This window comes from Ascaphus truei, chromosome 2, assembly GCF_040206685.1.
Source record: "Ascaphus truei isolate aAscTru1 chromosome 2, aAscTru1.hap1, whole genome shotgun sequence".
Classification (NCBI taxonomy): Eukaryota; Metazoa; Chordata; class Amphibia; order Anura; family Ascaphidae; genus Ascaphus; species Ascaphus truei.
The window spans coordinates 50661703-50685485 of NC_134484.1; the positions used below are offsets into that span (position 1 = coordinate 50661703).

Here is a 23783-nt window from a genome sequence, read left to right on the forward strand (position 1 = left end):
CTCCTTTGATATTAATAGTGTTGGTGTCTTGAGGCTGACGTAATGCTGGGAGAGCGAGGTCCTGACAAGCGATAACACTTCTGATAAAGCACTGATCTCCCCGGCTAGTCTCTGGCTTATTATTCTGCAGAGGATCCGGGGGGATCTTATATTAAACACAGGGCAGCCAGACCCTCCCCCCCTCTTCTGTCTGTGTCTCTCCCGCACTCAGACACACACTGTGGGGGGGAAACAGGAAACCTCCCCCCCCCTTTTCACTCCCCCCCCCCCCAAAAAAAAAACAAAATAATCAAAAGATCAACTCTGCGAAACAACAAGGAGACGGTTCATGGCTCAAGCCAGATCTCCACCATCTTCCAGACTGCTGCTGCTGCTGGGGTTACTGCAGATCAATCAACAGGTAAGAGAGAGAGAGAGGAGAGGAGGGGGGATACAGAGGGGGGATCCCGCAGATCAGGGTGAGCAGCAGGGAAGGATCGGATGTGATCCTCTGATCTCCGTGCAGAATGTAGCTGCGCGCGGCGCTTTCTGCTTCAACGTGAAAGTGTTGCCTGCAAAAAAAAAAAAAAGGAAGCAGATTGTGGGGGGGTCTGGAGGGGATCTGGAGGAGGTTGAAGAATTGATCCCCCCCCCCCCCCAAAAAAAAAGTGACTTTGTTTTTATGTTGTTTTTTTTTTTTGAGGCGAAGAGAAAGGGGGGGTTAAAAACACACCACACCACACCACACATGCTTCTCGGATTTCACGTGCATTGGGATTTTTTTTTGGGTGGCTGTGTGGTGGGTCTCAAAAAAGCCTGAGACGTGAGAAGTGGCTTCTTCCAAACTGCAGCAGCAGCAGGGGCAAGTTCAGGCGCAGTGACAGGGGACAGCACCCAGGCCTGGCCGGGGATCCTCTTCTTTTTTTTGTTTTTGTTTTTTGCTCCCCCTAAAGTAACTTCCAGGCCGGGGTCTCGGGGGATGGAAGGAGCACTTCTCTGCCAAACAGGAAAGAAGAAGATGCTGGATCTGTTTTTTTTTATTTTTGTTTGTTTATTTTTCCCATTTTTTTTTTTAAAGATCTGACTGAGAATACATTACACTGTTCCATACACTATTACTGCTGCTGCAACTTGGTGGGGACCATGACAAGCGGGGGGACCGGGGGACAATCATGAGTGCTAGTAAGTTTTTTTTCTATTTTATTGAAGTGTGTTAGTTGATGTCCTTGGGGGTGGGTGAGATTGATCCAGATTCACACACACACACACACACACACACACACACACACACACACACACACACACACACACACACACACACACACACACACACACACACACACACACACACACACACACACACACACACACACACACACACACACACACACACACTCTCTCTCTCTCTCTCTCTCTCTCTCTCTCTCTCTCTCTCTCTCTCTCTCTCTCTCTCTCTCTCTCTCTCTCTCTCTTTCTCAATAGATTGGCACTCCAATCAAACAGCAATATAATAAATGGGTGTTTATATATCTATGTGTGTGTGTGTATGTTTATATATTATGTATCTGTGCATATATATATATATATATATATATATATATATGTATGTATGTATGTATGTATGTATGTATGTATGTATGTATGTATGTATGTGAGGAGCATATCTGCCTGTAGCTTTAAAATCTCCTTTGCATGTGTTGTTGTGTATGACCCATGGAAGGGGCAGAATGAATGGGGAACTTTCTAAATCACTGATTTCTTTCTGTTATCTGGGTTCTGTGGGCAGGGCAGTTTGAAGCATGGAAGAGGCAGCACTTTAACTCACTCACAATGTGAAATGAGTCATTAATCTTTATTTTTGATCCGTTGTATTCATTGGGTTCTTCTTATGCTGATAATCAAAGGACATTGCAAAGGGATCTGAATTGGCAGCTTTGCAGAAAGCGAAATAGAAGGGTGCTCGATTTCTCTCACTTGTTTTTTTTCTCCTTTATCTGTTTGGGATATGTATATCCATTTGCAGATAAACGTAATATTATAACAACTGGATTAGGCCTTAATGTGATTTACTTCCCTGTATTAGATTTGTGTTGGTTTTTTTTTAATTGCAAATCCCTAGTTCAACTTTGATCCTAAGAACACAAGATGTGAGCAGTTGTAGTGTTGGAAAGTTAGTGGCTCTCTTCAGTGACTCTCATAATGTAGTGATATGAAGGGGAAATAGTTGATGATGATTGGGATGCAAAAGTTTTATCATACCATGTTGAGTCTGGGAATGTATTCTGCAATCTGTAAATGTTCTGTGCAGTAAGATGGTGAGGTCAGGGAGATACAAGGAGTGCAAAGGGAGCATTCCAAAGGGGACCAAGATGGAAACTATAAATACTTGTAAATCACAGACCAAGACTTTATTTCTACAGGCACAGAGAAGCTAAAAAAAAAAAAAAAGTGTAAGGGAACTCTTAATCATTATGTCAGGTTTTTTTTAGCTGGGCAATTAAAATCTCTGGATTCTGTTGGTATCACATTACTTTCCTGTTGGTTTTAGGGAAAAGTTAAATATACAACATTTTACCAGAGCTAAAATTCTAGGGGCACTAACGGAAAGTAGTGTTTAGGGCTAGTTAATGATGTGGACAAAATGTAAAAAAAAAAAAAAAAAGTTGGGGCATAAATAAGGAGATATATACTGTATATATTTATTGTGCTTTGCTTATTCTTTTTCATAATGGTTAAAATAAATCATGAAACTTTACATGGAAGATAAAAATAGGTGTGTGTATGTATATGTTTGCAGTGTGTGTGTGTGTGTATAATATATAGAGATATAGATAGAAATATAGATATGTATGTGTCTATACACATAAAGGTTAAATATTAAGGTCTTTGTATAAACATACAGCTTGCATGAACTATTTCCTGTAAACGCGTGATGGCTGACAGGACTGTCTGGAAATGATACTAACCGTTTTGATTTCTTTACCAGTGGTTGAACCTTTTTTTCCCCCTGACGTGGCTTGTACAAACACTGACTTCTAAATCTTATCTTTGTATTCAATTCTTTGCACACACTACACTCTTATTCATTTGAGATGTGCAGCTCGGTCTCACTTGACCTGCAATGTATTGGCTCGCATTGCGTTGCAGGCCTCACAAGCAATCAGGGATTAAGGTGACTCTTCTGAGGTTCTGCGTGAGGTGCAGTGCTGCTGCACCTCTGGACTTTGTAAATTGTAATTCAATTTTGACTTTACCAGACATACTAAATTTGTGAACATATAAGATGTTTGTGCACATGGCAGGAAAGGATGAAGTGTACACATGGCATGGGGAATGCACATATATTAAAAGCAAACAAGTACAAATTGGTAGTAAAAATACTGTTCCTGCACAGGGATATATTCTGATTAAGATATTCTGCTCCAGTGTAAAATGAATCCATTCATTCAATCAACTGACAACTTTCCAATCTCTGTTTGCCTTTGCTTAATTTAGTTTCCACAGGACAACTATTGTGGTAGTCTGGATTCGTTTTTTGGCAGGCACGGACAACTATAAACGCAGACGTTTCTGTCCCAAATATTACACCTCACAAGTCAAATTAGAGTTCATAACACTAGACAGATACTTTAACATAAAAACAGTACATTTTCCATATGCTGCTCTGTTGTAGCTCTGCGGGGCTCCTGTCTCGTTTTCGCTTTCTGCTTACTGGCAATGAAACCCTTGGCAGTAGCGCTGTGGTGCCCTTCTGGAATGGATGGGTTAAAAACATATGGCTCAGAATTAAGCAGACTACGCAAATGCCATATTCATCACTGTTCTGACCATCCACCCCCCAGCAAACATTATTTATCACTTTTATATGGCAAATTAGCATTTAGGTGTAATTAGATTAAGAGGGAAAAGTTGATTTTGTACAGAACACTTTTTTTTTAGAAAGTTTTCCTCATGTACTGCCCCAAGATTGTTGAAAAATTACTTTTACTGGGGCACTTTTGTTTTTGAACTACCTTTATTCTGTACAGTAAAGAGAACTAAGAGTTCTATTGCTCGGTCACCTAGAAATCTCGATTCTTCCTGAATTGGGCCAATATAATCCCTCTCTCATGGTACTTTTGAAACCTTATGAAGCCCATGTACCTACTGGGGATGCCTTGACTCAATAAGCAATATGAAAATGATATCGTCATGTATACTACAATACTTTTATTGTAGTTCAAAACAACTTAGCATGCTGTATGTTCATTGGCCAGACTTGTAAAATGTACGTTAACATAGTACGTTATCTTGACTGTTATTTGTGACCGTGTATGTGTGTGCGTGTGTGTGTGTTACACATATATACACACATGCATATATATGTGTGTGTGTGTATCTCTCTCATATATATATATATATATATATATATATATATATATATATATATATATATATATATATATAATATATTTACATATATATATATATATATATATATATATATATATATATATATATATATGAGAGAGATACACATATATATATATCTCCGTGCATTTTAGCAGATTAGTATTCCGTGATGATTAGCAGAACTGAAGGTGCAAGAATAATAACAAATAAATCCTGCCAGAGACTGTTCAAGGGACTATTGATTTTACCCCCTGCTTTAAAAAAAAAAAAAGACTACAACAATACCAAACAGCAAAGAAAGTTTTTTCTTTGATAAATCTACTGCTTTCATTTTTTTTCTTCGATAAGTCGGCCCCTTTTTTTGCTTCATACTGACATTAGTTTTGCACGAGAGAAGTTTTGATATATCATGCCTACGGTTAAGGCATAGCTGCACTCCTCAATATTTGGGACCTGCCGATGAATTGGAATACTTCTGAAAGGGCTTTATTACGGTGGGTTGAGCTGGATACTACGTTACTTTGAATAAATCACCTTTGCTCGCGGATATTGCGGTGCAAAGCTATTTTTACATACTTTGCATAGGAGGATTACTCTTGCCCTAGCTTTTTATTTCGTGTGTCATTTGTTACATAGTTTGTATACTGAAGTGAAAAGAAAAAAAAAAAAAGAAAAGTTTCTTTGGCCACTTTTATAGCTGCTTACTATCCCAGGTTTCGTCATGGTCATAAACCATCTTCATTCTGTTACCAGTATTTTTAGCAATCCGGTTTTTTATTAGCAACACCCTTCAGATAAATCTTTAATGACTCTGAGACGCAACTAAGAGAGTGAGACACAAGATTGCTAGTTATAGAATTGCCGACTATTGGAAAATCTGGGGCCCAATTACGCACAACTAGGGCTTTTAAAAACACATTTAAATGTCCTATAATTGTACTTGCCCGATCCCTAATAAAGGAATTTCTAAAGAATACTGTGCATGCATAATTCTATACTGGCAAATGACATCAATATGGAGAGATATATTTAAAAACAATTAGCCAATTTAATGATATTCAAGTATTTCTTTTTGATGTAATGTTTCACGTATAAATTCTTTGTGATGCGGAGACCCCCAGCACATTAATAGGGAGAGAAGTAAACACACAGTATATAGGGCAAGATGCTGACGTGTGTGTGTGTGTGTGTGTGTGTGTGTGTGTGTGAAAGTGGTTTATATCAGGGGCTGTATGTCGGCGACTTTAGGTTTATGATCAATGTGCTGTAAGAACAGAAGTGGCAATTTTCTTTTGCCAGTTTAAAGTAATGGTACTTAGTACCACTGAGTATCATCACACTTCGACCATTGGCGTGGGCATTGTGGGCCCAATGCTGTCTAGAATGTTTTGAAAATACATTTTTTATAGGTCGGGACTACCAGGTTCAATTGGGGAAAAAAGGTGTACTTTGAGTAATTGTTTAAAATGATGTATGGCTACAATCATAGCTTGCACCTTAGATTTTATTGTGGTACTAACATTCTCACTAGATATCTGACTCTTGGATATGTTGGACATCGGATAATAGTGTTATAACATGTTTCCTGGGAAAGATTCAGAATATCTTCCGTAAACAGTAAGGCTTAATTGATATTAATTTATAAAATAATAATTACAAATGAGAGATTTCAGGCATAAAAACACAGATTGTGTTATTATTGTTCATAGTTGTATAGAATTGTAATAAACTTTCTTTAGTAAAAAGCAAGTTATGGACCAAAGAAAACTTTGTGTGTGTGTATGTATGTATGTATATATGTATATATATATATATTGTACACGCGCACACATTTTTAATTTAGGCCTCTAAATTATAGTGCAGGTATATATGGAGAGATAGCTGTAGATCAATGGATATCCCTCTCTGTGTGTATATGTATGTGTGTCTATAAGTATATATATGTGTGTGTGTGTTACACTGGTTTCCTAAGCAGGAAACTTGATTACTACGTGTTTCTATACCCCCTTCATGCCACTGGCGTTTTCTTTTAGTTTGAGTATTGAATTGCCAGATTCTTACGTTCAGTAATTGCTAGTTTTTGTTTTTGTACTTTTTGGTTTTTTAATGCCCACAATTTTTATTTTATTTTTGTACAAATCAAAATGACTTTGTAGCGTGGAGAAGAAAGGCCCTGTTGATTCAGTTATTTTTATTCTTGTTTTCCAGTCTGTTATTAAAAGCCTTTCCTGCTGAGCTCTGCTGGGATTCTGCAGTTGCTCTTCGAGATGCCGGTCGGTGCATTTCAGGTTACAGGAACTTTCACAGCTTTTCAAGCTCAAAATGAGGTCCAACTACCAATGTTATGTCAACAAAGTCCATGTTTTGTTTTTAGTATATGTGGACCTTTTTATTTTTTAATTAGAATATTTAAATCAAAATATTAATAATCGAATGCAACACTTTTATTACAAAGCTTTCCTATATATGAGTTTTAGCTGAAAAAAATAATAATTCTATATATATATTCTGTCCCTTACAAATCAGATAATATGTCAGTAAATTGGGAAAACTATATTTCATAAACATTTCAATGAAAACATCCTTTTAATTTTAAAACCTTTTCAGCTAACTCAGCTTTTTTTTATGGAGCCAACATAATAGTTATGCATAGAGGATGGTATATGTGACTATTACAAGTACATACGTCCAAATAGACTTATATTTTTTTCAAAGGTCATGTGCAACATAGGTTCTGTATAGTATTCCAGCAAACATACAGTGGTGCCTTTTAAATTGTATTCTTCACATGCACTTCATTCACAATTTGCAGCAGCTTTTTTTTTTGCAATTAAAAAATGTAGCAGAGACAAATAACGAGACAAAAATAAAAGTGCTTGCTGTTTTCTGAGTTATGTTGACACAACCAAGATTATCCATCAAATATGGAAAAGCCACCATTCTTCCAGCAATGAATGGGTTAATTGTGAGTTTTCCACAGTATGTTGGTGTCAACCAACTTAATGGGGTGTAGCACGCTATTAAAAAATGTACTTGCCGGTCCCAAATGGTATGCATTGCTCTTCAGTGTGTAACCTCTGCAGTGCCAAATGAACCTGTTACCCAAGATACACTAGCCTTCCCCCGAAGAAAGGCAAATGCTAATATGGAATCCATTGAAACGCCGGCTGATATGCTGCTCACCACCAAACTTTATAAGTTTTAAGTCCTCATTGAGGCAACAGACACCCCAGACAAATTGACGTCAGTGTGGCATCATCAGCTGGCAACTAGGAAACATTTTCAAACAGACAAAGTTGGCCTGTGCCAGTTTTTCATTCCTTCAGGTTAGGCACTCCACCCATTCGATGGGGCCCCACCCTACACGGAGGACTATAATTCAATAGTCTCTCGGTTTATATTGGGAACCCTCCCTATGGTTTGAGCCCAAGATATATTTAGTTTCTTTAATCTAAGGTTTGCGTTCAAGAACAAAGCCTATCCCTAAGGAGCTAGGCTTCCCTCGAATAAGTTAGGAAACCCAGAATACTTTTTGATGCAAATGACATGATGCAATGTAATCTTACTTAGATGTTGTGTGATGAACAGAACCCCTCCAGCACCAAAGGGGTTTAGGTGAGATAAAAGACAGACCTATTATATGCTATTACTCCATTCATTTTATTTTCAAAGTTTTTACATACTGTGTCTATTGCTCAGACATCGGCACACTTGTTGGTATGAACATTGCTTAACAGATAACTAGCCAGACAAGCTCTGAAGTTGCCATTTATGGTTCCGACGGTAAACAAAATGTGTATTTTGTGGAGCCATTTATAGATTGCATCTATTTAACCTCTGTGTGCACGATTTTGCACGAGTCTTAATAAGTCCGTCATTGGTATTCTGTATTAGTTGCTTATTATTAACATTAAAATGTGATACATATCTGCTTTGTTGCCAAAACACAACTAATTATGTGATGTATTTTTTGTTTGTCCATAATCAACAGTTTTCTTCTAGTTACAAATACTGTATAATACTTGCGGTAGCTATGGATCACAACCAATTTGTTCTTATAATTATGGGTACTGGGTCCAACAGCAATCATATGACTTATTTAATCCCCCCCCCCCAGAGTAGCCAGTAATTAAATTGCTCATATTTTGGGTCCGTACCAGATTAGCAGCATTCATCATAATATTTATCCGATCCCGGATGCTGCCTTTTATGTGTGCCACAGTTATCTGTGTCCTTTTGGCGTTAAAAATAATAATAATAAAAAAAAATGCTTTGACGATGATGCAAAAGTTCTCCAGGCGTGCTTAGGTTTCCCTCAATGATTTACTTAAAAATATCCTTCAGTTTTGCCTCAAACCATTTCAAACCACCTCTGCTTAGAGTGTTTGCCAGTTCTTAGTTTGTGAGAGATTATATATGACAGTTTCTGTTATATAATGAACAGGAGTATTGTTTGAACAAAGGTAACATATTTTGATTTGTGTACTTTTTTGGCAGTTGGCACTAGTTCAGCTCGAAAACGCAGCGTGATCTAACAGTGTAAATATCTGAATATTTTTACACAGGCAGTATAGTTGCGATGTGTTTAAATCATCTGTGATATGCATATACAAAGCCCAAAATGGTCAGCTCTGCTATCTAAAGTGCTTGAACATGTTTCCTTTGGGTATTCAAAGCTTACTTTGTGTACGTTGAAGGCAGAAGTCTAATGTTTAAGCCAAATTGTTTTTTATTTTATTTTTTTCCGCTTTTGAAAACCTTGGCATGAAATAATTTACTGTTTGGAAGCGCATTTGCTTCCACTTACTGTAACTATGCATTTTTTTTTTAACCATAGTAGTCATTTAGAATACAACTTCTTTAACTCCTTTATGTTTTTATTTTTTTCATTGTAGCATAGCATTTTATCTGTGTTTTTTTTGTGTGTGTACTTTTTAATTAAGTAGTTCTATGCATCTACGCATAGCAGGAACATTCTAATTGTATGCAAATGCATTTGTTATTAAATGTGGCAAGATCAAAAAGGTATATATTAAGTAGGCAGGTATAATTCCCTTTATCAGCTGTGGGATTCCTAAAATTGAATGATGTGTGTGTGATTTTGAGTGTTAACCAAAATGTCCTATTTACAAATGTAGCAATCCTGCATTGTGTATGTGTGTATGTATGTATGAAAAAATAATAATAATATATACTGTATATATTATATACCATCATTAGATTAATGTTTGCTTTTTACCATATTGTATGGTAAATCCTGGAGTAGTGCACAGGTTAACTTATCCGTGTGTGTGTGTGTGATATACTGTATATATAAAAAAATTGCACTCTACATACATATATGGTTTGGGTATTGGCACCAGATTGTACATGACGTGTTTTGTCTGGCTTTTGTTTGAATTACACTGTATTATACTCTTACTGTTGACGTACTTTTCAAACTATCGAACATTTATTTACTGACAGTGTCATTGTTACCTAAGCAAAAGGATATAAGGATAAGATAGAATCAAGCCGAGCAAATTAAAAATATATTAATATTCTATACATTTTAGAAGCATTACTTCATTAATCACGACTGTTTGCGTGTAGCTTTAAGGGCTGGGACCCCAGTACGGATATTAGTTTGTGTCGGTTTTTCACTTAAAATATGAATTCATTTTTTTTACTAATAATGTTATCGAAGTTCCAAAATGTATAGAAACCTGTTTGCTGCCAGAGGAAATGGCAACGTCCGACAGTCACGGAGCCTGACAGGCACAGATGCGTTTTACTTGAATAAAAATGTAGTAATTATTTATTTATTACAACATTCGATAATATACTAATTCTGTGAGACTGGTGATCATGTTGTTATAATGCCATTGCTCCTGAAGATATACCATGTTAGGATGAATATCACACTGTGTGCGTGCGTGTGTATATATATCCGTGCGCGCACACACGTGTGTGTAATTTATTTATATATAATTATTATTTTTTTTAAACCTGGTGTGTAATAGACACTCAAGCCAAGCGATGGTATAATGATTATAATCCAGTACACATGAGCAAGATATTGCTTAACACAAAATGTCAATACAAACAGGCACTCACCGATGCTTGAAGATTTATTATGTCCCAATATTAATCGGAACACAATAAATCTTCAAGCATCAATGAGTGCCTGTTTCCATTGATATTGTGTTTGTGTGTGTGTGTGTATGTATGAATGTATATATACTGTATATGACATGCACTCCCACAAAACTTAAATATGGTGCAAATACGTTGCTATTGGCTGCCACACCGGAGCACCCAGGCAAGTAGTCCACATTTATAATGAAAACATATCCTGCATATTTGACATGGCATTCAAGTGTTGAAATATCCATTCACGTGTATGATGAAAACATACATGCAAACTATCCTAAGTGCTGTTTTAATGATCAGATCCTTAAACAGTACAAGGATTATGATTTGGCGACATACTGTAACAATATCAAAAAGCATGAAATGCATTTGTTATTCTTTTCCCCACGTTTATTGTGTTGGTTGTACAATTGTGAATGAGTGTAAGCCTTGTGTTAGAGGGCAGCACTCACATTTCAATCACATTTTACAACCTAGAACTGCTCGGTGCTAAAATGACTTCCATTGTGCATTAGAGTAAATAAGTATAAATTATGTGTACATTACTTAATACTACAAAGATGATCAAAACATTATGGGCTGAACAATTTCTGATACTTTAACTTCATTTTCAGAAATATCATAAAGCATGTAAAACTGAGTCTTTTTGCCATCTCTGGGCTGAAATATTTACAGTAAATGTTACAATTACAGGAAAATAGGATGACACGTATATGGCACAGTAATATGTGCCGTTCATTTCATCAAGTGCAAAAGGATTTAGCGGTAGGGAGGATTTTTGATTTATTTCTGTATTTCATAAATTCAGATGTTTGAAATACATTAAGGTATGAACATTTTTTTATATGCAGCCAAATGGCTATTTTCAATGCCAGCGATATGAATTCATACTGATTTTACATTTATCTTTATAAAAATAGAGACCAAAAAAAAAAACATGATTACAAGAAAAAAATAATAATGTAGTGTGTGATAATGCATTATTTTTATTCTTATGTAGCGCTGACTCTGTACTCAGCACTTAACAAAATGAGATACAACGTTGGTTAAACAAAGGAAAGCTTCGACACAAGGGTAAGTGCTACAGACCTAAGTGGGATTAATGTCACAGGCCACTCTCTGCACCTTGAAACCTGCGTTTCTGTGTACGGTCCAAGCAGGTCAGCGGGTCATTTAATTGGAGGAAACACACGAATTAATGGCTGGACTAAAACAAAATGTGTTTATAATATATATGTGGATATTAAAATTCCATTTGTCATACTTGGTAAAATATGATGCAGAGATATTTATCCAGAAATCACTGTGGATTATTTTAGACAGATTCCTATTACTATTTTCCTGTGTATTCCCTGGTCGAATCCCTAATCCTTCTGTGCCTGGAAGAGTCGGGATAGCCTGTGTAAGGATTTCCTTTTTCTCAGGGAAACATTTTCCTATGTCTGCAGTGCGTGGCTTCCTAATTTGCATGACTTGGAACAAAGTATTCTGTATAAAGTCTGTTTATATGCTTACATGTGAAATTTATCTCAGCTTGTTTGTTTAATGTCAAGGCAACTACTTTAATTGCCCTTCCGTATACACGAGCGTCATACTGTATGCTGCATAAATTGAATTATGCATTTATGCCACCCCAGTCATGAGTATATTTCATTCCTGTGATGTCATGGCATATGCAAAGCCTTTTCTGAATTGGCATGGTTTTGTGCACGTCATGCTTCTGACTATTATTGATATGCATATTCTTTGTGGACCTGTTTCTTGCATGTTATTAATAACATTAAAGCAAAAGACTTAAATTAAAAACAAAAAAAACCCCGGTTTAATAGCTTGTGCATTTTTTCCTTTATGGAAAACCGCTGTTGAGTGCAGACACAAAATGAACCAATGACGGCAAGATGTTTAAGGGGTTAAAGCTTGAAGATGGTACATGGAAAAAAACAGCTGGAAAAAGTTTGCTTTTCTATCTCCTTCTCTCTGTCTGAAGTCTGTGGTTTTTGTTGGGCCTCTACTTCACAAGCAAAGTGTCTTCCTGGTCCTTCGTAGATATACAATCTGGTTTTTGGGTCTCCCTTACAAAATAGAATGATGAAAAAGGCTTTCTAAATATTGAGAGAACGGAATGGGGACTTGCAGAGCGATTGTGTTTGTTTAATGAAGCCCATTACATTGCCAAGTTGTTTTCTTGTTTTATTTTCATGTGAGTGATGTGGCACTGTGCCTTTATGAATGTAGGTTTGTTATTTGGTTGTAAACTTTTAAGTAAAAACAAATCCAGACGTTGAAGTAATAATATATATATATATTTGTAGATAATAAAAAGAAATACATATAGACTAGGAAAGCAATTTTAGCTAAAAAAGTGCAATTCACAACAAAGATTTTTATTTTATTATTATTATTATCCTTTATTTGTAAAGCGTCAACATATGCCACAGCGTGGTATAGTGGGGGTACAGAGTGATCTGAATTGTACAAACTGAATGACATACAAGTAAGGACAGACGAGCAGAAACCGATACAGACGGCAATGAGGGCTCTGCCCCCAGCAGCTTACACTCTAGAGCAGGGGTAGCCAACTAGACTTCGACTGAGCCAGTGATTGAGCCACCTGTGCTGAAGCTGGGATATCCTGACCTGTTGGTGGCATTTGACTGGAGTGGCCCACCCCTGGTCTTCAGGATATGGGGTGTGAGTCCTTTTAGGAGACTTTACGGAAAGCAAAGTGCTTAAAAGGAATTATGCGATATGATGCATATCTGTCCTATTTTGTTATTCTTATTACCTTTTTATATTTAGCTTTTTTTTGGTCCCATTGAGGTAGGACATTGTGAAGCTTTACAGCTGGGGGAAATAATGATGTGAACATTTTATTGGGGAGACTTTTATTGTAACTCAGACAAATATTTGATTCAGCCCTAATCTTTACAATTTTGGAATGACGGTGACCTATCTTTTCACATAGACATGAATCCTTATTTGGTCCCCATTGAACGCAGTGCAGTGTTCTTGTCCTATTCACAGTTAGGCTTCTAAATTTCGAAAACGTGTAAACCTATATAAAAATGATACAACATCTATTACAAAATGTTGAAACTGCACCAGAAGGCTGAGTGCTGTATCTTTTTTGCCATTTTCCTATGTATTTCAAGTGGACTACACCCTCCATGCACACATTGCAGTCTCTTCCCTAGAGAGAAATACCATGTTACATTAGAAAGCAGTACTGTTAAGTCCAGTGACCTAAAGCTTGCCATAAAATAGAATCTAACTCTGTGTCTTCAAGTGCCTCTAAAGAGAGACCCTCTAAACAAGTTTTACTCTGTGTTGAACCTCTATTAGACAAGATCGGCGTATCATTGCTCAGAAGTGGCACATTGAATTAATGGAGAACAGGCCTAGAGAAAACGGACATCCAGATGCACAGATACTGATATATTCCATTATGTCCAATAACTCCTCCTATTGCTCCATATAACTACTTGCTAATTTGCTCACTGATGCAAGTGGAACTGAATAGGTATAAAGTACTTGGATACTTTATACTGAGTGTAAAGAAGATAGTTTTAACTGTTAAAGTCAAACCAGCTGTCTTACAATTTGTTCCAATTTAACACCTTGAGATATCCCCGGCTGTAAAGATTTAATTTAAATGTACCTCAATTTAGATGGATTTTATGTTGACTCCCTGGTGACTAACCTTTTGTAAGCAGTTCTGAACATCACCTTGCTTATGCCTGTGTATCATTTAGTTTAGAGCAGCCTTCTCTGGCTTCTTTATTTATTCTTATGATCCTAAGGCCGCACTTATAGTGACGGCGACAGCGACATCGCGTCAAAACAAAACAAATGTATTGATGCCGTTGTGTGCGCTTATAGTACGCACGGCGCGACGGCTTGGTCGCGATCGCTGGAAGTCACTTCAATTTGGTTTTTCCAGCGACCGTAGCGTGACGTAAGCATCGCCATCGCCAGTACTGTAAGCGCGGCCTAAGGCAGGGGTGGGCAACTCCAGTCCTTAAGGGCCACCAACGGGTCAGGTTTTCATGATATCCCTGCTTGAGCACAGGTTGAGCCACTGATTGAGCCACCTTGTGCTGAAGCAGGGATATCCTGAAAACCGGATCTGTTGGTGGCCCTTGAGGACTGGAGTTGCCCGCCCCTTTCATAATGCGTTCCTTCAAAGATTTTACAGCTTCCATACCTCTGCTGCCCTTGTCGGGTCTGTCAAGCACTTAATCCTTGTCCCAAAATGGCAAACTTGTGTGGTGCTAACGACCAATATACAGACCAATATATGACCAATAAATAATAATTTTTTATGGAATAAGCACTTTTCTTCATTTTTTCTCAAACCTTTGATGCCCGTGAGCAGTGCTCTGTTATCTTCTCCTTTGTTTATTCCTAATCCTTGTCCCAACCTACATGTGGATCATGATTATACTATAATAAGAAGGTATGGAGCAGTTCAGCATTAGTCGCTCCCCGTGAAATTCTACTTGTCAGGGCCACTTATTAACTTTTGATAAATTTGTGCACCTGACATTTCCCTTCAGATCAATGAATGATTTGTTTTGATTTTTCTCTAGTTCAAAAAAATAAATATATAAAATCGTGCAATTTAAAAGGAACAAATCTTCCTAAGGCCAAAGTATACTAATAGCCGTGGTGAAATCTAGGGTGACTTCTTTTTCCAAAATCCGACGACTGAGTATTTTAAAGTCACTTTTTAAAGTTCGTAAACACAGTGAGCCAAAACTTGGGAGGGCTTTCATTTAATTGGTTTACTCCCTTTTTGTCTAATATCACGGTGTGTTCAACAAGAGTTTGTATAATCAGAGCCGTCCTCTCCTACTGCCTTTCTGTTCACCGGCTCGAATGAGGACAGGGTGGCGCAAGAGTAAAGAAAACCAGGTCTGGCTTAATGGTGGTGCGACTGCACCTGCCCCCGCGCTTACAGAGACCCCGCACTCTTCCCTGGCCCACCTTCTGTAATCACTGTTCAAAGTTAAGGTAGTTAAATTAACCACTACATTAAACTGTGATGGCCGGGAGAGATCACTAGGCCTGTAAGTGTGGCATCTCAGGGGGAGATGGCGGTAATAGGCTCCGCTAGTGCATACTGTGCACAGGGCCCAGCCATTCTCCCAGCCGGCAAACATTACCCATTCAGAGACCCCTAAGAAATACAATTTGTGATTAATTTACAGAGGAACAAAATCCTTATTTAGCTCGGTTAGATTTGTGTAAGGAAGCCAATTAGATTGATACATTCTATAGAAACGGTTGTTTTGGGCAGCTTTTAAAGGGGAACAATTTAGTTTAATATTACCCGAGCACCAAGATTATATTCCCAAAGTAATTTTTGAAACGTACAAACTGAATGAGACTTGCATTTTAGAATTAAGTGTGTGCGTGTGTGCGTGTGTGCGTGTGTGCGTGTGTATGTGTGTGTACATGTGTGTGTGTGTGCTATATTGTTGCTGTATATGCAGTACTGTAATACAATTTTGATCTTTGAATAACTTCCTGCCTTAAAGAGCTCGTACAGTATTTGCTTTTTTTTAATATATATATACCTAAAGCTTCCAGGGCAATAGTGACTCGCTTAAGTTTACAAACAGAACTGGGGTCTCTAACATAACCTATTCAGTAGCACATTCCTGCTTGAGAGCAATGTTTTCACACTACAGTTGCTTCCGTGTGCTGTATTTTGAGATTGTAGGAACGCTTTTATTTGCACTATCATGATCCTTTGACATGGCAATAGTCCTTATCTCTGTGGTCTAGCAAAATGTAGGTAATTGCCTTTTTCTTTATCTCTAGTCTAGAAAAGTGTAAGCAATTGCCTGTTCTTGGCTCAATTACACTGAAAAGGCTGTAATCAGCATATCCTGATTGTTCTCTTTGTGTAAGGGGAAGTTATTGAATGATATGGGGCATGTTACAGTCCATCGTTGTGGTTCTTTTTCTTTGCTCAAGAAGATATTTGCTAAACAGAATCTTTATGGAATAATGTCATACTTTAATGTTGATTTAAAAGGAAAGTTCTTCGATTTCATTGGGGGGAAATAAACACAGATGCACTTATCTGTAATCCCACTTCATTTCTGTTTTTATGATTTGCTATAAAATCAGCCGTGCAATTAAGGGACTCTTTGTTTGTACATTGTGCACGAGCATAAAGTTAAATCTTTCTTCCTTTTTTTTTTTTTTTTTTAAACCACATCCATGGCACAAGCAAAATACAAAATGTGAGAAGCATTGAGTGCAGTTGGTGTCTTCAAAGCTAGAATTGCCCTAGAATTGAAAATAACAGTATATGCAGGTTAGTCACGGTTACATTTGCAGTTCAGATGTGAGCTTTGCAGCACAGCTGTCTTATCACAGGAAGTATTGCGGAAAGCAGCTATTTGCCCCTCCCCCCTCACAGGTCCCCTGCTCCCTCTCTCGCTTCTCTGTCTCCCTCCTTTTTCTTTCTCTCTTTCTTTCTTTTATCTGGTAGACTGTAAGTTTATTGTTTGGGTTAAAGTTGCAGATTTCAGCTTTTTAAAAAATTTTTTTTTTAAGTAACACCTTTCCGTGCTGAAGCAGAATACAAGGTGTTACTTCACAGCACACACACACATGTTTCTACGCACACACATACATGTCATACACACGTGTCTGCACACACACACATGTGTATACCCACACACACGTGTGTACACGTTCACACATGCACACACACGTGTGCACACAGACACGCAAATACATGTGTGCACGCACACAGACACAAACACACACGTGTGCACACACATACACAATCACACATGTGTGCACGCAGAAACATAATCACACAGGTGCACCCACAGACATACACACGTGTAGACAAACACACACACGTGTGTACGCATGTAGACACATAAATAAACACGTGTGCACACAGACACACAAACACACGTGTGCTCATACACACATACACACACACAGATTAAGGATGTTGTCACTCATAGGAAATTGCACAAATAATTAAAGGTTTATTAACAATTGACGATAGTTAATTTCCCCTTTTTCCTATTTTTGGAACTTCCTCTGAGAGCTGACCTCCTTACTCTACGTTTATCTAATGCTCTGGGCAGCACCGGGTTTAATCTTTCGGTCATCGGAGGGGCCTTCTTACCACAGTACATATATCATTTTCAATAATTATCGTTGCTTGTATTAATCAAATAGTTCACTGAAATTCCCCAGTTGCTTTCATTTTCTTGGGATTCTCCGGGGAGATGAAAAAAGGCCTTATATCAGCTACTTATTTATTTCATGAATTTTTTTTTCTTTTCTGCGTGCATTATTAGAACCAGATGGTCTCTTAATACAAGGCCACAATGCTCTTAAATCAGGGCACCCTGCTGTTTGGAAACTCGTTTCACATAAACCATGTCCATCCCGGGATGGAAAGAAATGGCTGACAATCTGTAGCTGCCTAATTTATAATAATGGGTGATGTCACATGCCTATGGTTCATATTCTTTAGAAAAATAAGGGCTATTTATGGGAGGGCTGCCTCATTGCAAGTGGAAACCAAGTGTTAGCAAAAAGGCTTTATAAATCCCTGAGCCTTCAGCATTACAACTTTGGCATCCAGTAACTGTTTATAACTGGTTAATAACAAACTATTTTCTGAATACTAATGCTGTTTCATTCTATGGGACCATTTTAATGTCTCTGATTTTTAAATAAGACATGGTAAGTGTAGGTCCAGGATACCTGGCTGCCCCAGATGCTATCACAGGATGTGCTACTTGTTTCTTCCTAATCTTATACTGTATGACCATTCATTTCAACAAACGGCATGTGGACTGGTGATGATAAAATGTGTTGGTTTTAAGGGAGACAGAATGGAGAACATCTTCTTAAATGTGACACTGAAAATTAATGTGGTTTTTGTTTTGGAATCACTTAAACACATTTACTTAATAGTTAAGTGACTAAAAAGAAACATTGGAGTTTAGTATCTACAAAAAAATTGCGCTACTCCAGAATTGCTCAGCAGGGGAGGGAAAATATATATAGTGTTGTGAATCTTGTATAAGTGGAAAAATGTGAAAATAAAGAAATACACCAAAAATAGGCATATATATATATATATATATATATATATATATATATATATATATATATATATATAAAGCAACTGTAAATATTACTGTATGTTCATTTGCATGTCTTAGACAGGTCTGCAACCCTGTCTTTCCCCATTGTCACCCAGCATACAGCGCTTCCACTGCAGCAAGGGATTCTGGGAAATGACATGCAAATGAGCACTCAGTGCCACCTTTTGTCTCAAGCTCGTATTACACAAGCCAATCCTCAAGCCAATGCATGCCGTTTTAAACACAGCTTTTAGACAGAGGCTGGGATGAGATGCAAAGCCATTAGACCCACATATATATATATATATATATATATATGTATATATATATATATATATATATATATATATGATCTAATCCCCAAGTGGTATGATGTCACCCAGGCATTCCAGGTCTCGTTCTCATCAGATTGATATCAGGAGGATATATATACATGTAAAGAAGAGACACACATTTCTAGTGTTTATATTTCCCAAATGTGTAATATAAAAAGGACAAGTCAGTTACACTCAGAAAACATATATAAAAACACACGTTTTTGGCTAGTGTCAAGGCACGTGTGATCTTTTCTGAAGCCAATGGAGCCCTCTATGTCATCACTCAGGGCTAGTAGCCACCTGTGCCTGGCATATGATGTCACTTCTGGTAAGTGCAGGGGTCCATTCTGGGGGCTCACATCTCTGGCGCTAGCCTCACGGTCCGACTGGGTTTCGGCTCCTCACCCTACGCATTTCACAATGATTGGCTGCTTCCTCAGGGGTTATCTCTATGAAAACCATGATTGTCTTCTATAGTTAAGTATAGTTTGAATTTTTTTTTTTTTTTTTACATTTCTTTTTGTCAAAAAGTATACCTGGGAAAAGTGGAGGTGATTGATTCGTACCATGGTAGTCAGAGGTGTCAAAAATGCATTTCTTTGCAATGTATTGCAGGCTCCCATGACAGGGAAGTATTGTGTGTGTTCCATTTTTGCTATCCACAAGCGCTGAGATATTGGTATGGTAGGAACCTGTTTTATGTAAGAACAGGTGATTTCATGGAATAGCCATATAGATTAGTTAAGCAAGTTCCCTGTTCTTGACAGCTCGATGGATATGTGGGGAAGGATGTTTACATTTCATTTAATCAACTTAATAATGGCTGACATTTTACACAGTAATCCTATTTTGTTTCTTATTTAGCTCTGACAATGTACATGGTGGCACTGCACATATATTTTGCCGGCACAATGTGTCCCCCGCCCTGTAGAACTTACAATCTAATTTTGGTGTCTGGGGCGTAGGTAGATAAAGTGACTTGCCCAAGGTCACAAAGGAGCTGACACTGGAATTCACCTGCTTCAAAAGCAGCGCCATTACCACTGAGCAAAATATACAGTACATACTGCCTTTGATATTGGATGACTTGCAGCAGTAATTAGGGCAGATTTGCAAACCTGCTTTGGAAATGACAGAGCTATTGTAGAAGTTCCTGCAAAGAGTATTAAGTGGAAGTGCAGCTTTTTAAACTAGCAATGCAAGGGTTCTCAACTCCAGTCCGAAACAAACAGGTCAGGTTTTAAGGATATCCCAGCATCAGCACAGGTGGCTCAGACTTTGACTGATTGAGCCACCTGTGCTGAAGCAGCGATATCCTTAAAAGCTGACTTGTTTGGGGGGGTCTTAATGACTGGAGTTTAGAACCCCTGAATGCATTACTGGGGTTTATATAACTGATACTACATAATAAATATATGTGTGTGTGTGTGTGTGTGTATATATATATATATATATATATATATATATATATATATATATATATATATATATATATATATATATATATATATATATATATATATATATATATAATGTTTTAATTTAAAACAAGTATATTTTTGATTGCAAAGTTAATCAGTGATGTGTGAGATCTAATTATTATGGCCAACAGCAATATGTATTAGAATGAAATATGCATCAAATGATACTGACTGGAGATCTGGACAGTTTGGCCTAATTAGTATTGCTACAAATTCATAAGTTCAAACAGGTGTGAAATCTTTGTTTGTTACTTCCTTTGCTTGTAACATTCTCTGTGTGCATCCTTAAACTCTGTCCCTGCCACTTATGCTCTAAGACAGGCATGCACAACTCCAGTCCTCGTGGGCCGCAAACAGGCCAGGTTTTTAAGATATCCCTACTTCAGCACAGCTGGCTCAATTAGTGGCTCAGTATGACTGAGCCACTAATTGAGTCAGCTGTGCTGATTTAGGGATATCCTGAAAACCTGGCCTGTTTGCGGCCCTCGAGGACTGGAGTTGTGCAGGCCTGCTCTAAGACTTCCATACACAGGATACTCTTTAAGTAAAACGTCAATTACCCATCAATAACTGAATTTCATAGTCTTGAAGTATTGCAGATTGAAAGTTAAATTACTTGGCACAGTTCAATTTGGAGGTCGTTTACATTACTTATTACGTCCCACCTTATTTATTTTATTTTTAGACCGGTTTGTCCTTTATTTGATATTTCATGAGTTACTGTACCAGGATGGTGGAGAACTGTAGCAGATGTCACGTTTTAGTTTGTTTCTGTCGGAAGCACCTCCCTGCCGAAAAAGTGAGAGCAAGCTTACGTAGTAAACATAATGCATGACTCCTTGTATTCCATGGCTTCTGTTCATTGCTGCCCTGGGTAAGGTTTTTAGATATGCTTAAACACACCTCCTTTTGGTCATTTCCCTTCCCATAAGAAGTCCCCACCGCACAGTCCTGCCTAACACCCAACTGTGAGAGGAAAATGTCAATTCTATCCCTGAACTGTTAGACAAACTCAAATGAAATTTCAAGCATCTTAACCAACTTCTAGCCTTCACACCTCATTTTAACACTAGTACATGCTACCTTTTATGTGGAAATGAATAATTGTCTTAATAGCGTGCATGTTCAGCAGATGCATGGAGTGAACTGTAGGCTGTGACCTCTCTGGAATTTATTAGGGGAATTCATCATTGCCATGTGGTGGGCTTTGTGGCCACTAACTCTCTGAAACCATTTGCACTACAATGATACCAGAAAGCAGAATTGTCGACAAGCACTTCTCTCCTCCCCGCCAACCCAATCTGCTTTGTCTCTTCACATGACCACATCCAAATTAACATATTGGGGACATGATATTCCCCCCCCCTGATTTTATTGTAATTAATAATGGCCAGGTAGCATTCAAATATTCATGTTACATTTCTATTGCCATTGACCAAACAAGGCCGTTATCAAGTATGTGCAAATACACACTTCCTCTTAACAACCCATGTGGCCTTTTATATCTGAGACAGGCAATTTTTGTCAAGTGCGTGTAATCCAATCCTGCTCTGGGTAACATTTAAACTACATGGAATTGGACATTGACTTGATGAGAAGAATGAAACTCCTTTTACCAGAGAACTGTAGTGCAATAATCTGTATCACAGCTTTTGAAGCAGGTGAACCCGGTTTGACCCCCAGTGTTATCTCTTTGTGACCCATTTACCTCCCTATGCTCCACACACCACAATTTAGGTTGTAAGCTTGTTCTGGAAAAACTCTGAACAGTGCTGTAATGTAATAGTGATAAATATTAAATGCATTATTCAATATGATTTATAGTGTGTACGTTTCTTTTATTCATTTTTTTATTTATTATTATTGGTCATACCTTTTTATGCGTTTAAACTTGCCATGGTCTCAACAATCCGCAAAACTTTAAATTGTGTAATATATCTGTGGAAGAATCCATCACATTTTTGGGTGCACTATAATAGACCAGCATACAATATGGAAGTAATAACATCAAAATGAATCTATTGTGTGTAATTGGATTGCAATTTCACATAGCATAGAATTACTTCTAATATAGCAATGACATTCTGTAAAGTTCTCTGAGCGACAGAAATGGCAACATTATGCAATTATTACACAATGCTGGAAAGGATGCATGCAGTGAAGTAAGTGTTCATAGTATTGGGAGATAAGAAATATGTATTGACCTGGAAAGAACTTGGTGGAAAAAATACCAACATATAGAAAAATAATGTTGCTTATAAAGCGCATTTTTTTTTAAATTGCATTATCCAGTGGTTCTCATAAGCAAGTTGTCTTAGTTCCAATTAAGACTGGGCAACTAGGTGAAATATGTGTTAATTAGAGAAAAACCCTGAAAACATGGTCTGGTGGAGCCTTTTAGGACTAAACTTGAGCACCACTGGAACAACCCATATAAAGATGAAGTTTACCAATAAGTGTCACTTCATGTTTTTTTTTTATTCAGCCATATTACTGAGATGATCTTTGCACAATATTTAATATACAAAAGTATTACCTACATTCTGGGGAGCTGGAGAACAAGCTGCCAATTTTTGTCTCTTATTCTTTGGCAGTCACAAAGAATTGCTGAATTATAAAAGCTTGAGTGAAGATTGAAATAATTTGCTATGGTACATTGCAGCTTGAGGTAGGGTGATGTCATTAGGCAGATCGGGTATGACGTGCAGGCTGCTAGATTCTTGGAGACCATTCCTGAAATGGACAAGCTTCCAAAATGTGAGCTGTCATGTCTACCTGCACATACGCACTCTGATGACCTGGTTGTTCATCGTGAGTGGGTGGGGTAGCTGTAGATGTTCCACTTGATGATTACAGAGATCTTGTTTTGCAACCACAAATAGTGCATTGTACTTACACATAGACACCAAATGTATACATTAATTACAGGGTAGTGGTAATTCTTGGTGGTGTGGGAATCTTTTCTTGGTGTATGTTTATTTGGTTTCCCTGTATATCCCCTCTGATATTAAGGGAGATATTGGTAAAAAACTGGTGATTTACCAACCTAAGATTTTTTTTTTCAAAGTCCAATGGCATTTATCATTGATTGTTATTCATTGGTATGGGTAATTGGTACAGTATTATATTGTATTTTAATTTACATGGTAAAAAAAAAAAACATGTACAGTACACAGCGCTTTACGTTAATAAAGACTGAGTACTGGGAAGAATAATACAAATAAGATAAAGTGCATAATACGTCAATGTAAACATTGGGGGATAGGTATCCCTGCCCCGACGAGCTTAACATCGAACTGGTCTATTGTGAGGCATATAAAGACAAAATCAATAGATATAAATGTAAA

At 37.5% G+C, this 23783-nt stretch overlaps 1 protein-coding gene across 4 annotated transcripts in view; it reads left to right on the plus strand.

The window, feature by feature from the left end:
* The first annotated feature begins 264 nt into the window (after nt 1–264).
* TRPS1 (transcriptional repressor GATA binding 1) overlaps nt 265–23783 on the plus strand; it is a 254142-nt gene continuing 230623 nt past the window's right edge. For 2 of the 4 annotated variants that reach the window (XM_075582406.1, XM_075582409.1), the window contains exons 1-2: nt 265–400; nt 1058–1161. In XM_075582406.1, the coding sequence (XP_075438521.1) occupies nt 1152–1161 (10 nt within the window). In that variant the 5' untranslated portion in view covers nt 265–400; nt 1058–1151. Of the gene's footprint in view, nt 401–1057; nt 1162–11503; nt 11578–23783 lie in introns of all 4 variants that reach the window. The other 2 variants (XM_075582408.1, XM_075582407.1) reach the window with 2 other exon arrangements.